The sequence below is a fragment of the Gobius niger genome, assembly GCF_951799975.1.
Source record: "Gobius niger genome assembly, chromosome: 5".
In the NCBI taxonomy this organism is placed as follows: Eukaryota; Metazoa; Chordata; class Actinopteri; order Gobiiformes; family Gobiidae; genus Gobius; species Gobius niger.
The window spans coordinates 31,511,594-31,526,967 of record NC_136856.1 but is presented as its reverse complement, the minus strand read 5'-3'; the positions used below and the strand labels follow the sequence as shown (position 1 = coordinate 31,526,967).

General features: G+C 41.7%; 1 protein-coding gene across 1 annotated transcript in view; it reads left to right on the top strand.

Annotated features, from left to right (window-relative positions):
- LOC306963607 (alpha-1,3-mannosyl-glycoprotein 4-beta-N-acetylglucosaminyltransferase B) overlaps nt 1-15,374 on the top strand; it is a gene marked incomplete at its 5' end in the record, with an annotated part of 42,206 nt that overhangs the window by 12,377 nt on the left and 14,455 nt on the right. Inside the window, 6 exons of the mRNA XM_079557183.1 lie at nt 380-517; nt 2,521-2,654; nt 4,544-4,590; nt 10,161-10,274; nt 13,661-13,736; nt 14,871-14,985. Of these exons, the coding sequence (XP_079413309.1) occupies nt 380-517; nt 2,521-2,654; nt 4,544-4,590; nt 10,161-10,274; nt 13,661-13,736; nt 14,871-14,985 (624 nt within the window). The remainder of the gene's footprint in view (nt 1-379; nt 518-2,520; nt 2,655-4,543; nt 4,591-10,160; nt 10,275-13,660; nt 13,737-14,870; nt 14,986-15,374) is intronic.

Here is a 15,374-nt window from a genome sequence, read left to right as displayed (position 1 = left end):
TTAGCTTCCACTCACCTCTGAATTAAACTAAAGGCTCTAGACGATCCTATCCAGTTCTATCTACCTTCAGTGCAGTGGTTCCCAACCTTTTTTGTCTCGTGTGCCCCTTGAGTCGTTCATTTACACTTCAAGCACCCCCTCCCTCGAGGATCCTGCCAAGTGACTGACTAAACTAAGATTTTTCAGTATTTTATAGTGTGTTCAAAATGAAGCTAAATTACTCTCAAAATCAAACCTTTTACTCAAAAACATTGAAATTCTACTCGTTGCTAAGTGCTCAAGTACCCCCTGGGGCCCCCATACCCCTGGTTGGGAAACACCTATGTAAAGGACCGTGACCTCTCCCGCATGGGCTGATTTTGTTTCCTGATTTTGACAGTGACTCTGCAGGAGACGAAGAGGGACATTCTTGACCAGAACCTACTCAAGCCCAATGTCCACCTGTACCTGCCCCACCTGAGGGAGCACCCAGACAGCCTGGTGCCAAATGTAGTGCTGGGGAGGCGCCGGAGTGGAGGTAGATTCACCCTGCAGAACCCGCTCACCATTACCATAGTCTTTTACGAACACTCTTCTGCTCTACTCTGTTGAATTTTGCTTATGAATAACATCTGCAAAATAGGGAAGTTCCTCAATCAGGGCGATTTAAATGCGGATATTTTTAACCACACAGTGGAAAGTCAGTACAGTTACATGACGAAGGGAAAGTCAAAATTTTCACATATTCAGACCAGAACAGGATCGCCCAAACCCATGTAAACCCAACAGATTCGATTGGATTGAGCTTAAAGGCCTTATATCTGATTTTATGATCGCAAACAATGAAAGAGGAAGACACTAAATTAAAATGCTAGATGTGGTCCAAACTCATTTGTAACTTTACAAGGACAAGTTTATCGGTACATTTCACAACTTGCAGGGTCACTTTCACAAAAATGATATAAAAATAGCCTGAAAGTTCATTAAACAGATAGAAATGTTATATAATTTGATGCACGCTGTTTTCCCCACAAATGTATAAGTTTACAATATACTAAAGGAGGGTATAATACATTTCATTCCATTGCTAGAAGTAAAATCAGGTATAGCTCCTTTAAATAACTGCACATGCTGTCCCTGCCCCGGAAATTGTCAGGCTGTCAAAAAAATGGCAACATTTGCCTGGCCTGCCAAACTACAAGCTTTTTCATAGATATTTCAAAGACATAGTCTGGGAGCAAGTATGATCTCAACGATTTCCCGGTGGGCGTGATTGACAGATGGCATCAACCAATTAGAACAACGCTACATACTTCACAGTAACAAGCGGCAGGAAGCCTTTCCAAAAACTTCCTTTTTTATGCTGCTTCTTGCTCCAGTTTTAGGGATTTAATATTTTCCAAATGATTTAAAACAGATAGAAAGAGCAGAAGAAGACAGTGTTTCGGTCGCTGTGCCGCCATCTTTATTGTTTTGGAAGAGTCGTGGTGGTGACAGGTGACGGCCTCCGTCTCTTGGTGGGTGATTGGACCGATGTGGGTCAAATCCTGAAATGATTGGCTGAGAGCAGCCGTCTAGATGGTTCTTCTTTTGAACAGAAAGGGGGAGTGTCTGGCAGGCCAGGCAATGGCAACATATCGTCAGAAAACATCATGTTAGCTGCTTTTAACAGACTACTGTCGTCGTTCAACAAAGCCGCGCACTACTATTACAACAAGGATGAGAATTCATCCTGGATTATTGTACATGTTTTTAGTGGTGGAGGAAACCGGAGTACCCGGATGAAACATACGCAGACATGGGGAGAACATGCAAACTCCACACAGAAAGGCACCAGAATCGAACCCGGACCTTCTAGTTGTGAAGCACGAGCGCTAAACACTGTACCACTGTGCTGCGTAGAGGAGAGAATGTGAGACACAGCAAAGATCGATCACATGAAAACAAAAACTAAGCACCATTTAAGTCACTAAAACCACCAGCTAAATACATGCGGCCTTTTAAGCTTTGCTTTTTGAATTTATAGTTTAATACACAATTCTCTTCCACAAAGAGCCGTAGCCTATCTTTGCAGAGTGTCATATAATGAGTGCTAATCAGCCTCTTTATTCGTGTTTTTGGTGGATTTGTGCTTAAAGGAACAGGCCACCATTTTTACATACTGAGATATGTTCTTACCTTAGCTTTGACGAGTTCTTTTAGGACCTGTCTGGTCTTCCCCCGTGCCTTCAATCACGTAAACACAGCGCAGACGGCGTTAGCATTTAGCCTCTCCCCCTCTCCTCTATAGCTCCAAAACAGGTCAAGATAGAAGCTACCAAGCTCTTCCATGTTTTCCCTATTTAAATATGGTTACATGAAGTGTTCCACTACAAAGTATAATTACACAAAATTAAACAATGTGGATTTTCTAAGCGGATAAAAGGGAGTCAGTCAAATTCTTATCTCAATGAACAGTTTAAAGCTTCACTACACCAACATGCTGACATGCTGAGCCTTGCCTTGTTGTGTCATTCATGTATCCTCGCCCTGTGTGTGCAGTGTCCATAGTGCTGGGCATCCCCACAGTGAAGCGGGACAAACAGAGTTACCTGGTCAACACGCTGGAGTCTCTGCTGTACGAGCTCGCCCCGTCCCAGAGCGAGGACCTGCTCATCATCGTCTTTGTTGCAGAGGTGACTCACTGCCCTTGCTTTACAGTTCGTCTCCATTCACACGTGTTGAGAAGCTGAGCCAGTCGAGCTGCCTGCCAATCTTATTCACATGACAATGGACTTTGAGTAAACAGTGATTTGTCAGTAATGGACTTTCATTTCATTGCGGTGCAACGGCCGCTTTCCCACGCTTATTCATTCACAGCGTTCTAAAGGCCTATACTATTATATAGAGACATTTTTGGTCTTGTACAGAGAGATCATGGACCCAGTGACTGATATTAAGGATAATTTAAATTCATATATTTTCTTTTTAGCTACGACTTGTGAAAGTCTAATGCTGTTAATAGGAAAAACTGGCTGCTGCCCCCCGCTGGGTCCGATGACATCGTCACATTCTAGAACTTGAAACCCAGCAATTGACATAATTAGTTTCCTTGTGTCTGGCAAAGGCGTCTGAGATGTCGCTGTAATCCACATATGGTCATGGTCCACGCTCAGGCGCACACGTTTTCTCAAAGTTTTAATATCTGATTCACCCCATGATTTATTGAACTTTGAACCCCTAAAATTATGCTTAAAAAAACGAAACAAGATCCAATATCCCCTCCGAAAAAATATTTGTAATTAATGTTTCAGCAAAATAAAACCATAGATTTAACCCTGGCTTTATCCATGACTTGGATTTTGTTGCTGAAAATAATTTTGGCAGTTTTTTATGCATAAGATGCCGACATGAAAACATAAAACGAAAGAAAACAATTATTTTTTTTCCACAGTTGACAGTCAGAAACTCCACATATTTTTCAAAGGTAATTTTCACACCTTCAGGGGTAAAGGGGCCGACCAGCTCTCTCACCATGATTCTGGCCCAAAACATGACTCCGCCACCTCTTTACTGACGTCACAGCCTTGTTGGGACATTGTGGTCATTCACCAACTATCCACTACTCCATTGATTTGACCATCCAGGGTTACACGGCCTCATCAGTGAACAAGACTGTTTGAAAATGAGTCTTCATGTATTTCTGAGCCACTGCAGCCGTTTCTGTTCATCAGCATTCAATTAACCATTTAGGGGAGGCCCGGATAGAAGGTTTATGCACAACTGTAGCCTCTGGAGGGTCCTACAGCTTGATGTTCGGGGGACTCCAGAGGCACCAGCAGCTTCAAATACCTGTTTGCTGCTTTGTAGCTGCTGTTCTAATAATCTGATGTGTTTGTCAGGCAGAAACCGTCCATATTGTGCCTTTATCTGCACAAACCCGAGTGTGTCTGAATCATCCACAAATCTCTTATCAGTACGATGATTACGCTTAATCTTTCATGAAATATCTAAGGTTTTTGTACCTAGACCAAGGCATTCAACTATTTCATGCTACATCAGCAGAGAGATCCTTTTTCTTTCCCTTATTGCTTGAAAATGATGATCTGCTTAATAAAGTGGAACACCCTTTTTCAGCAGTTTTTCTCTTATCTGGGCTTAACCTGAAATCTAATCATCCCAGGTCTCTGAGATTAATGTCAGTGATTCATAGAGCCCCGAGACACGATACCATCCATGGGTTTCATTAACTTTTTTTTTTACCTTTTTGACACAAAGATACAATTTGCATAATAATTTGGAACGCAGTGTACATGGTTATGTGGTGCAAAATTGTTTATTCAAACTTGGATACATGTTCTCTGAAAGTTGAATGGAATTTATTTTGACCGGATATGTCATCTTTATAATTCGATATAATACACATTTTGAGCTAGATGGCCAATTTGATTATGAATAAGTACAAAAAAAAGTGTTTAGTGTCTTTTCATTATGCTGATTTTGTGTGCATTAAAAAGGTCAGGTTTTGTGATTTAATTTACTTTGTAACCACCAAACTCTTAACACATACTGCATATGTTTTTAGACAGACTACAGTTACGTGACCAGTGTGGCAGAAACGATCAGCACCAGGTGAGTTACAGATGATGTTATTTAAAAGTGGGCTGCGATTTCTGCTCTGTCTCTTTTAACACATTGAGAGCCAAAAAACAAATAATTAGTTGTTCGCCCCCATGCGCTGAGTGCCAAAAACGTAAAAAACGTGCTTCTCTAATACACCTTATGTGTGATTTTGGGAGCTTTGTGATGAACAGAACTGGAATGAATGACGATCAAAAGCTTGTGTAAAGTCACGATCTGGGCGTTTAATCCAGTGTTTCCCACATGGGCGCGGTGCCACCGAATCAGAAAGGTGCAGTCGGAGCTGCAGTTATGAAAGAGAGGAATGCTAACACAACAACATACTCACAGTAGGGATATCAAGATGAACCCGTTTTACAATTACCGTGGTTAAAAAGTGTACAGTAGGTTAATCGTCAGATTTCAGAACATACTGTCCGGAGCACAAAAGTGAAACTGTGTGAGGCAGCGCATGGAAATCAGCTTCATTTATTCAGATCTGAGGAATGTCTTTTGAAAACATTCACAACAACTCACTTTGTCTAGAGAGGGCAAATATGAATATTATTTTACCTGTTATTTCAAAATTGCAATATTACTTTTTTTTTTTTTTTACCAGGGTATAGCCTAAGCATAAAGATAAAAGATAACATAGGCTGAGAGTTCAGCAGGTTTGCAATAAGCGAAGTCGTAATCTCGTAGTGCGCATGCGCAACGCTTCCGGTCAAAGGTCAACCGGGATAAATGCGCTATCTCTCAATAAACCCAATGTAAAATATGCATGAATAAAGATTGTTTTACAGGCGCACAAACTGTGGTACATTCACAGATCAAAAATATATGGAGGGTGAGTATCTGGGCTTCCACGAACATTTTGGTCAAATATGTTTGTTTTAATTCCCAATAGCAGGTGGCACAAGCTAAGTTAAATGTTGACTTTTTGGGTGTGGGGATCATTCTTTCCTGAAATTTACACACATATATAAACTGTACAATAGAAAAGCAGAAAGTAAGTCATCTTTACTTTTATAGGCTACTACACAGTGATTTGGCCGACATGAACATGCATTCTCTCTGCATTGTATGGCGGGAGGAGGGATTACGAAGATTGTGTATGAAGGAAAGGCTAAATGGCAAATGCCTTGAAGTTGAATTAACTCATGCAGCAAAGGAAACAATAAACATGCCCAGCAAAACATGTGCAATAGCATCTTACATGTGTCCTGTTCAATGATCACATGCTTTTTATGTAATTTGTTGGATCTCTTCTGATAACACACTCGGCCTTAAAGAAACTGTACTTCGTACTTGGCACTGAAGTAAAACATTTCCCTCACCATCCAGATGTGTAGAAACTGAAAGCTTTTCCTTGTTTTAATCCGACAGAATTGGTTTTATTGACATTGAACAGGTTCACAAAGTAGGATTTTTTTTCAGAGCAACATGAACATAAAACATAAATAATAAACTATAAAAACTTTAAACCTTAAAAGGGCATACATAAAGTAGATTAAAAAAAACAAATGTGATATAACAAACAAAAAGCCCCAGTGTTGGACTGCAGTTACGTGGCCCTCACTTCCAGACTCTCGGTAAAGTCTGTTGCGGACATGATGCTACTTTCACCGATGTCACGGCACAGGCACATCGTATGTGCAGCAGCAAACTCCATCTATCTCCACCGCCTGTTTCACTGAAGGAACTTTCAAGGATCTGCCAGAGTTTCTCCGTCTTGTGTCTGCCAAGTCCTCTTTGTAGCCGTTAGCGATATCCCGCGTTTCCACACAAATAACTTCAAATTAGCAAATGTCCATCGTCTAAAAACAGCGCTACTCATCTCTGTCTCCTCCACCCGAGCCTCTCTTTAAATTGCATTTATCTGCACTCTCTCGTCTTCGCTTCTGTGCTGTCAAAACAGACTTCCGGGTCAAATTTATCCCAATTGACCTCTGAGCGATCCCATAATTCACTACGCTTATTGAGATAACGACTTCGCTTATTAAAACAGCCCTTAAAGAAATTTAAGAATGTACATATCCTGTCTTGTTTCTTTCTTGTTTCTTTTTTGTGAAGATTCAGACAGTATTGTAAAGATTTAAAGAAATTCTCAGTATTTTCTTCCTTAATTTTGATCACCGTGAGTAATCGTAAAATCGCAATATTTTTCCTCACAATAATCATGACTCAAATGTAGAATCGTGACATCCCTAAGTTGCAATATCACTTTCCAGGGCTGCCGGCTCTGAAGAAGTAGTTCTGTTTATCGTAGGATCGCATTGTTTGTTTAGTGTCAGTGTACTTAATTAATTAATCCACTTTCAAATAGACTCTTGTTTTGGAAGCAGTCATCTGCTCCATCCTGGAAGCCTGGGCGGGGAACAAGTTTTAAAAAAAACATGGAGCGAAAGCTGGCACAAGTTCAAAGCTTTCTGTCAGCACAAATGAACAAGGCTGACATATTGTTTTTAACTTTAGTCAACAAATGTGTCACTTTGACATATTACAGTGAGACTGAAACTACTACTAACTAGTGACTGACTAAAAAGTCAGGATATTTTCAGCAACTAAAAATAAACTAAAAATGCACAAAGACTCATTAAAAATCCCCACTATAACTTCATGTGAAACAAGAAAGTTGTTTTATTTCACAGATTGAACGTGTCTGCCGTGATTTAGATGGGAAATTAGACATTCGAAGGTGATTTTCTCAAAATTCATTTTCCACATAAAGAATCACCTACAGACAAGATTTTTAATATTTCTAAAGATTGCTTGATATCCGATTCTTAGCTCGATGTGTTTTTCAGTAAAAACATGCTTACTAAAGGATGATCCATAATGTCCTCCTGACCACATCTTTGTATCTAACGCAGCAACAAAGTAAAAGCCTACAATTAAAACTGGCTCCATTCCTCAAGGGCCTTTCTCACCGGCCTGGAGACTAGTTGGAGACTCGAATTGTCGCTGGTCATGGAGATGTCTTTGAAACGTCCCCAGGAGATGAGACAAGTCTCATCTGTGAAAACGAACAGGTTCGATTCTGCATGGTCTCCGAGAGGTCTCAAGCAGTTGTGTCGTGAAAATATTTTTTGTTGTCCTCAACCTGTGAGACGTTTCTGTGACGTCCTTGCAGCGTCTCCGAGACCTGTCGGAGATCTCAAAGAGACTTCATTCACCTCTCTCTGGGCAGCATGGTAGCGCAGCGGTTAGTGCTCATGCTCCACAGCTAGACGCTCCCCGGTTTGATTTCCACCTGGACGTTGCTTTTTGTGTGGAGTCTCCATGTTCTCTCTGAGTCTGAGTAGGTTTACTCCGGGTACTCCAGGTTCCTCTACCAAGAAGAACATGTACAAAAGTTTAATCCTCCGGCCAGGTGTTTCTTTCCATTAGTTTGGCTTCCATCTGGAGATGGGTCTCTGAGCACTGACCTACTGCTCCAACAAATTAGTCTCGCCAACCAGACTCCGCTTCTTTACAGAAGAGGGTCTGGCAACACTCCATTTCGCGCTTTCAAAGGAAGTGATGCAGCGATATGGAGCCTACCGACCAATCAGAGCAGCTCCCTGAACGGGCGTCACGTTGTTGCGCCTTTGTTTTGTAGTTTTTCAACACAAGCAACCACTTCATGTAATGCTCCGGTATGCTTGTATTCTTAAGTTTTTCTGACATGAACGACAGAAGTCATTTACTGAACTCCGTGTGGCAGGAGCGCCATTGTTAATGTCTGAATGATACAACTTTCTCGTTGCTGTTTCTGTCGTCACATCCGCTATGTTCTCATTGGCTGCTGCGCTTCGGTTGTCCCACATTAGTCCCGCCTCCAGCAGTAGCTTTTCTACGACACAGACGCCAGACTAGTCTCCTGTTTATTAATTAATAAACATCAGAGATTAGTCTGGATGCCAGGCTACCACCAAATACCCCAGCAGCATAGAGGATGTGTCAAATGCAGAGATTGGGGGTTGATTAAGTATTACTTAACTTAAAGGGACTATACAGAGTTGAAAAAATGCACGAGCTTAATATAGAAGCTGCAGTTACACGTATGACCTGGCGTGGCAGTAGTGAGTATAAAATAGCTAACTTGCATCTAGCCCCTTTAAGTTCTCGGAAACCATGCCGAGACTCCGCTGAAATCAGATCGAATTTGTTTTCTTCGTTTTCACTGAGACTACCTGGAGACTAGAAATGTCCCGATCCGATCACGTGATCGGAAATCGGGCCCGATCACGTGGTTACAGACTCGATCGGAATCGGGCAACACCTCCCGATCAGGACTCGGATATTTCTGCGTGTCCATTCTCGTTACTTTTGATCCGATTTCGAGCTACAGCAAACCACTTTCTGTCCTCTCCCCCTGGCCCAGCGCCTCTGTCACTCACTCCACCTGCTGCGTCAAACCACTCGCACCATCGCTCAGTCTGTGTCCCCCCTTCGTCTGAGAAATCCACAAATCCACACAAGTGCCAGCGCAGGAGAACCCGTGCAGAGTTTACTGTAGGCTAAGCGAGGAGAGAGGAGTGAGAACGGGCGGGGAGAGAGCGGTAAGAAGTAGCAAACAGCTGTTTTTATCGCTATTACACAGCTACATGTGATTAAACCATGCCTACTCAGACCCCACTGAGCAGAGAAACCCTCCTCGCATATCTACGGAGATGTTTAAAAGAGACGAAACAGAGACGAGAGCGCGGCCTGCTGCGCTCATTGCCTATTCGTTCACTCCACACTCGATGGTGGTAAGCTACTATTGTAGCCACAGCTGCCCTGGGTAGACTGACGGAAGCGAGGCAACCAGTCTGCGCCATCGGTCCCTTCGACCACCACCAACTCACTCACTCAGTACATCCTGGCGTTCCCAAACGGTCTCCCATCCAAGTACCGACCAGGCCCGTCCCTGCTTAGCTTCCAAGGTCTGACGGGATTGGGCAGAGCAAAGGCGGTATGGCCACATTGTACATTTCATAAATTATCTGTCTGTTTCTCTGGACAATTACAGTATCCAATCAGAAAGCAGAATTAACTCCACTCTTATTGTTACCAGATCCTATAGTTTAAACCAGTTTGGAAATAAACTTCCTCACTTCCAGCTCTGTCCCCGATAAAGTTGCAGTCAGTGCCAGTGAAGCCTCCAGTTGTTAAAGCTATGAAGGTTCTTAGCTTTCAAATAAGGAATGGCCCGTTCACAGGAACTTGTGCTTGTGTTCATGTGCAAACCAAGTTAAGCTGTAGTGACTTTCAAAGAACCTCCTACAAACACTCACTTTAATTTTACTCCAACAACACGTCCTCAAATCTTTTTCATCCGCCATTTACAGTCAAGCAGATTAATCGTAAAAATAATCTGCAGATTAATCGATTACCAAAAGGATTGTTAGTTGCAGCCCTGTTGTCATTTTCCATGCCCCTGCTGTCCACTTGAAATCATGACATAACAATCTACAAAGTGTAATATTGAAATTCAGGGCAGCTAAGGAGTCTGTGCTAAATTTTGTCATTCAACAGAAATATTGCAGATGCTTCAACTGGCAAGTATAAAGCCTTCTCTACTGCCTTACACTAATGTATTCTTGTTGTGTCCGTAGTTTCCCAAAGGAGGTGGAGAGTGGGCTGCTGGAGGTGGTCTCTCCACCTGAGCACTACTACCCCAACTTCACCACACTGAAGGAGACGTTCGGGGACTCCAAGGATCGAGTCAAGTACAATTCATTCATTGCTCTCATTTCTTCACCTGAAATGCTGCTTAAGAAAACATTACAAGCCAATCTAATTGTATTTACAACAGCAAAAAGCAAAGAAAAAAAATAGGTTTGCTAACAGATAATGTTAGAGGATAACATTAAATCGCTATTTATCATACTCTCAGAGCGTCATACTGATGCACAAGCATTCAGTGGCTGAGAGTGGGCGCCTGAGCACCACAGTCAAGGCTATGACAGAGATAGTACGACTGTACAGCCTGACCCAGTATGATAAAGGATAACATTAAATCGCTATTTATTATACTGGGTCAGGCTGTACAGTCGTACTATCTCTGTCATAGCCTTGACCAGTAGCGGCTGGTGATGTGAAAACCGTTGTAAACTGTTGCATCTACCTACCTTCAATTATATTGTAGAAGATACTTATGAGCATTGTTTTAAACTTAAAAAAGAAAGTTATCTTTGGGCATTTAATATTATTATTTTATGTAGAATATATTCCAAACGTATTGTTTAGTTTTATTCAACTAAAAAATAAAGAAGCTTTTTTGCTTTTGGAAAATCTAGTGTCAAGATAGTCACTATACATATTTGTGTTGTGCACCACTGATTTGTGTTTTGTACCAACAGAACAAAGGCAGGAGGTGTTTCCTCTTTGATTTCATGTACAGTTTTAGTCCCAGACCTGCTGTGGTTTCATTATGAGCCTCAGAGCCACAGGTTTAAACCGGCAGAAAAATGATCTGGTCAGAAATAATGTGCAGCTTACGTTTAGACGAGAGTCCTCCTCCTGTAGCACCTGGAGTCCACCTCTGTTTCCCTCAATGAATGAATGATGTTCTCCTGCATCTCCTGTCGTAGCTCCTCGCGATGCTGAATCTTCTCTCCATCAAATGTCCACGTCCTGGGACAGAACTGTCTGTCCAAGTCAGTGAGGGTTTTCCCAAGCAGTAGCTAAAGCAGACGAGCTAGTTAGCATCGTCATGCTACCTCCAGGAAAGTCCGTTAAGACGTGACTTCTGACTGAAGAAAGTTGTCTTAAGTCCATTAGTTTGACTAAATCCTGTCACCTCCTCTCAGGAAACAACACGAAGCTTCTCCGGTCTCTCAAATGAGAAGTTTTTCCTCCGATCGTCCGTGAGCTCAGAGCTGCTCCAACAACGAGCTACTCGCGTTTGTTTACAGTAGACGCTTCCTCATCTTTCACCTGTTAAATCTCTTTCATTATTATTTTATTATTGAGCGTCTCTGATTGGTTGAATTAATGATATGTAGTGACGTTTTTATACCATAGCAGAGCGCCATTGTTTAGATCGCGTGGGCGCTGTTCCTCGCCGCCCCGAGCACAAAACTACACATTTATGATGCTGTTACAGCGGTTACAGCACACAATGAACCAGGTAGACTAAATTACACGCTCCTTCACCTCCGCTCCCCTTTTTTTTTTTTTAAAGTTTTGATAAACTTAAAACTTTTTTTTTTTTTTTATTGCAAAATTGATAGGAGGGGCGGCGCCCCACCGCCCATAATGGACCAGCCGCCACTGGCCTTGACTGTGGTGCTCAGGCGCCCACTCTCAGCCACTGAATGCTTGCGCATCAGTATGACGCTCTGAGAGGCGCCTGAGCACCACAGCTAAGGCTATGACAGAGATAGTACGACTGTACAGCCTGACCCAGTATGATAAATAACAATTTAATGTTATCCTCTAACAGGTAATATATAAATAAAAGTCTCTTGCATAAATCCACTTCCCATAGAGCCGACCTCTACAGCAACTAGCAACACAATGACAACTAGCAACATTATCCCAACACACACATTTGACCAGAGGGAAAGAAGAACGCACACACGGTCATTAGTGCCATGGACAATGACTACGTTATATTATCTGTAACCTGCACACACGGCTTACGACCCAAAACAAAACGGAAACAAATCCAATTAAACTGAACACAGCACGTTAGCTTACAGCACAACAATGGCCTCATCAAAAAGCAAACAGACACGATGGCACAGCGGCCACCAGTGAAAATAAACAAACTTTCACTCACCCGTCTGAAGTGCCCAACTTTGCGTGCCTTCTCCTCAGCAAACTTGCTCATTATTGTGAACAAATGGGTGCCATTTCAAGACACCTGAAGGTGCCAGGTTCATTGGTTCAAACAATTATGCCTAAGCATATAAAAGATGGCCTTAAAGGAATAGGCCACCGTTTTTACATGCTAAGATATGTTCTTACCTCACTTTAGACGTGTTAATATATCCCCGTCTGGTCTTTGTCCGTGCGCTCTGCCAGGCAAACGTAGCACATACGCAGCCTCTCCCACATGTCATATAGCTCCAAAAAAGCTCACGATAGAAGCTACCAAGCTCTTCCACGTGTTCCCTATTTAAATAAAGTTACGTGAAGTGTTTTCATGGGAAGTATATTTACCCAGAAATGTAGCATGTCGATTTTATAAGCAAATAAAAACGGGAACTATATTGTGAGGCGTAATGATACGAGGAGCAAAACGTCCGCGCAGTAACTCCTAAAGACTTCCCCCGCTCACTTCCGTCAATAACCTTTAGGAGTTACTGCGCAGACGTTTTACTCCTCGTATCATTACGCCTCACAATATAGTCCCCCTTTTTATTTGCTTATAAAATCGACATGCTACATTTCTGGGTAAATATACTTCGCATGAAAACACTTCACGTAACTTTATTTAAATAGGGAACACGTGGAAGAGCTTGGTAGCTTCTATCGTGAGCTTTTTCGGAGCTATGTGACATGTGGGAGAGGCTGCGTATGTGCTCCGTTTGCGTGACAGAGCGCGCGGACAAAGACCAGACGGGGATATATTAACTCGATTAAAGTGAGCTAAGAACATATCTTAGTATGTAAAAACGGTGGCCTATTCCTTTAAAGATGATTAAAAGCATACAATTAGATTCAAACTGGCATTAAGTATACATTTCTTGGAAAATTATGTGATTTGCTCAACCATTTTACTGTATAAGTTAATAGAAAATCCCAAAATGATGGTCTCAAATATGTTGGGTTATGGGCTGAAATTATTTTCGTTCATTATTTCTGTTTAAGGAAATATTTGCAAATTTTAAGAAATTAAATTGTGCCAATTTTTTTCTATGTTTGTGACATTAAAATATAGTATTTTGACATTATAAAGACTCACATTTGACTTGCTTCTGCCTGATGAAATCCTGTACCTATACGTAATAATACTGTGGTATTGAGATCAGTATTAAGTTATTTTTAGTTTTAAAACTGAGATTTTAGTGTGACTTATGATGACACGAATATGAGGTCCATTCTTCATCACTGTCAAAGTTAAAGGCTGTACCTGTGTTTGCTGAATGATATTGTCTGTTTGCAGATGGCGCACCAAGCAGAACCTAGACTTCAGCTTCCTGATGCTGTACGCGCAGGCCAAAGGCACATACTATGTCCAGGTGGGGCTTGGAACACGCTCAGCGAATCACTATTAGAACCATCTCTGTGTGGAGGAAAAGAAAGCAGACTGGCTTCATTTCACATGTATGTGCTGTCAGAATTAAATGTGTCTTTCATATGACGCACAAAGTTTCTCTGATCAAATGTAATGCGATTGCAAACAGTAGTCACCACACAGCTTATCAGCCTTTGTGCCTTTGACCTGTGAATGTTTGAATTTTCCAAAGTCTATGGAATGAAGTAAAAAAAAAAAACAAAGGGGGATTTGAAAATTTTATTTCAGGAACCAGAAGTCTCTGCCCACACTTGCAGGTGTCATTGTATGCTTGTCGTCTTTACTCAAAGTGCTCAAAGTGCATATGACACATTTGACACAATTTTTGCTAAAACATAATTAACCTCTTAGCCGTAGCCAGTCTACAGTTTGACTTTACCCAAATCTTAAAGCTTCTCAACTGTAGTTTACAGACTATAGGCCAGAGTGACGCCTCATTTGAGAGAATGAGAACTGATTGCAACTTTTTAGTCGCGTCGTTGACGTGGTTTTGGTACTTTTTTGTTGCGTTATTGCTTTTCTTGCACATTTTTGTAGCTCTCTAATTGCTCTTGTCGCTCTATAGTGGCCTTTTCGTCACTTTTTTGTTGTGTTTTTGCCACGTTTTTGTCACTCTTGTCACATTTTTGTTGCATTTTCATCCTCGTTTTCATCACTATTTTGACGCTTTTTTCAAGAAGCTTTTAGATTTGGGTAAAGATAAACTGTAGAAAATAAGCTTGGTTCACGTGGGGGTTAAAAGGTTAACGCAATTATATTTAAGATTTTGCTCAAACTTTTACGCAGTTTTCTTCTCTAGTTTGACATTTTTGTGATGTTTATAGTTGCACTTCCTTATGACACTGACAGGGAGTGGCATAGATAGATCCAACCCAACGATCGGCCTCCACTGTGTTGTTTGTGCAATGCTGCAAACTTCGAAGAATGTCTGTGTGGTTTGGTCGCTGGACAATAAAGTGAAAGGTGTTTCATCCCTTTATCACAGCATTGCACAATGACAACACGGGCCATTTGATTTCTGATGAGGTCTGTGAAAGTTCCCGGTTTGGTTTTGTAAGCTGTTTGTTTTTGTCGGCAGCTGGAGGACGACATCGTGGCCAAGGCGGACTACTATGACGCAATGAAAAGCTACACTGCCCAGAGAGAGTCGCAGCCGTGGCTGTTCCTGGAGTTCTCCCAGCTCGGTTTCATCGGTGAGTTTTAGCTCAACTCGTAGGGCGTTAGCTTAGAAATCCGAGGTTGTAGGATCGGTCCTGGCTATGTTTTACTGCGTACATGACAAAACCGGTACCGAAAAAAAATCAAAAAATCTTTAGATCCAAGTTTTGATCGGTAGGGGATTTTTTTTTTTTTTTTAAAGCTATCTTGGAAACAGATCCCAACATACAAATACACAATGTATCACACATCACACATGGGGTTCCACAAGGCTCTATATTGGGTCCGAAACTGTTCATGTATATTAGCGATGTTTGTGATGTTTTGGAAAATGTTAATTATATGCGGATGATGCCAGCCTGTACTGCTCAGGAAAAGACCTGAAACAGCTCCTTGATACAATTGCGGGGTTGTAGGTTCTAGA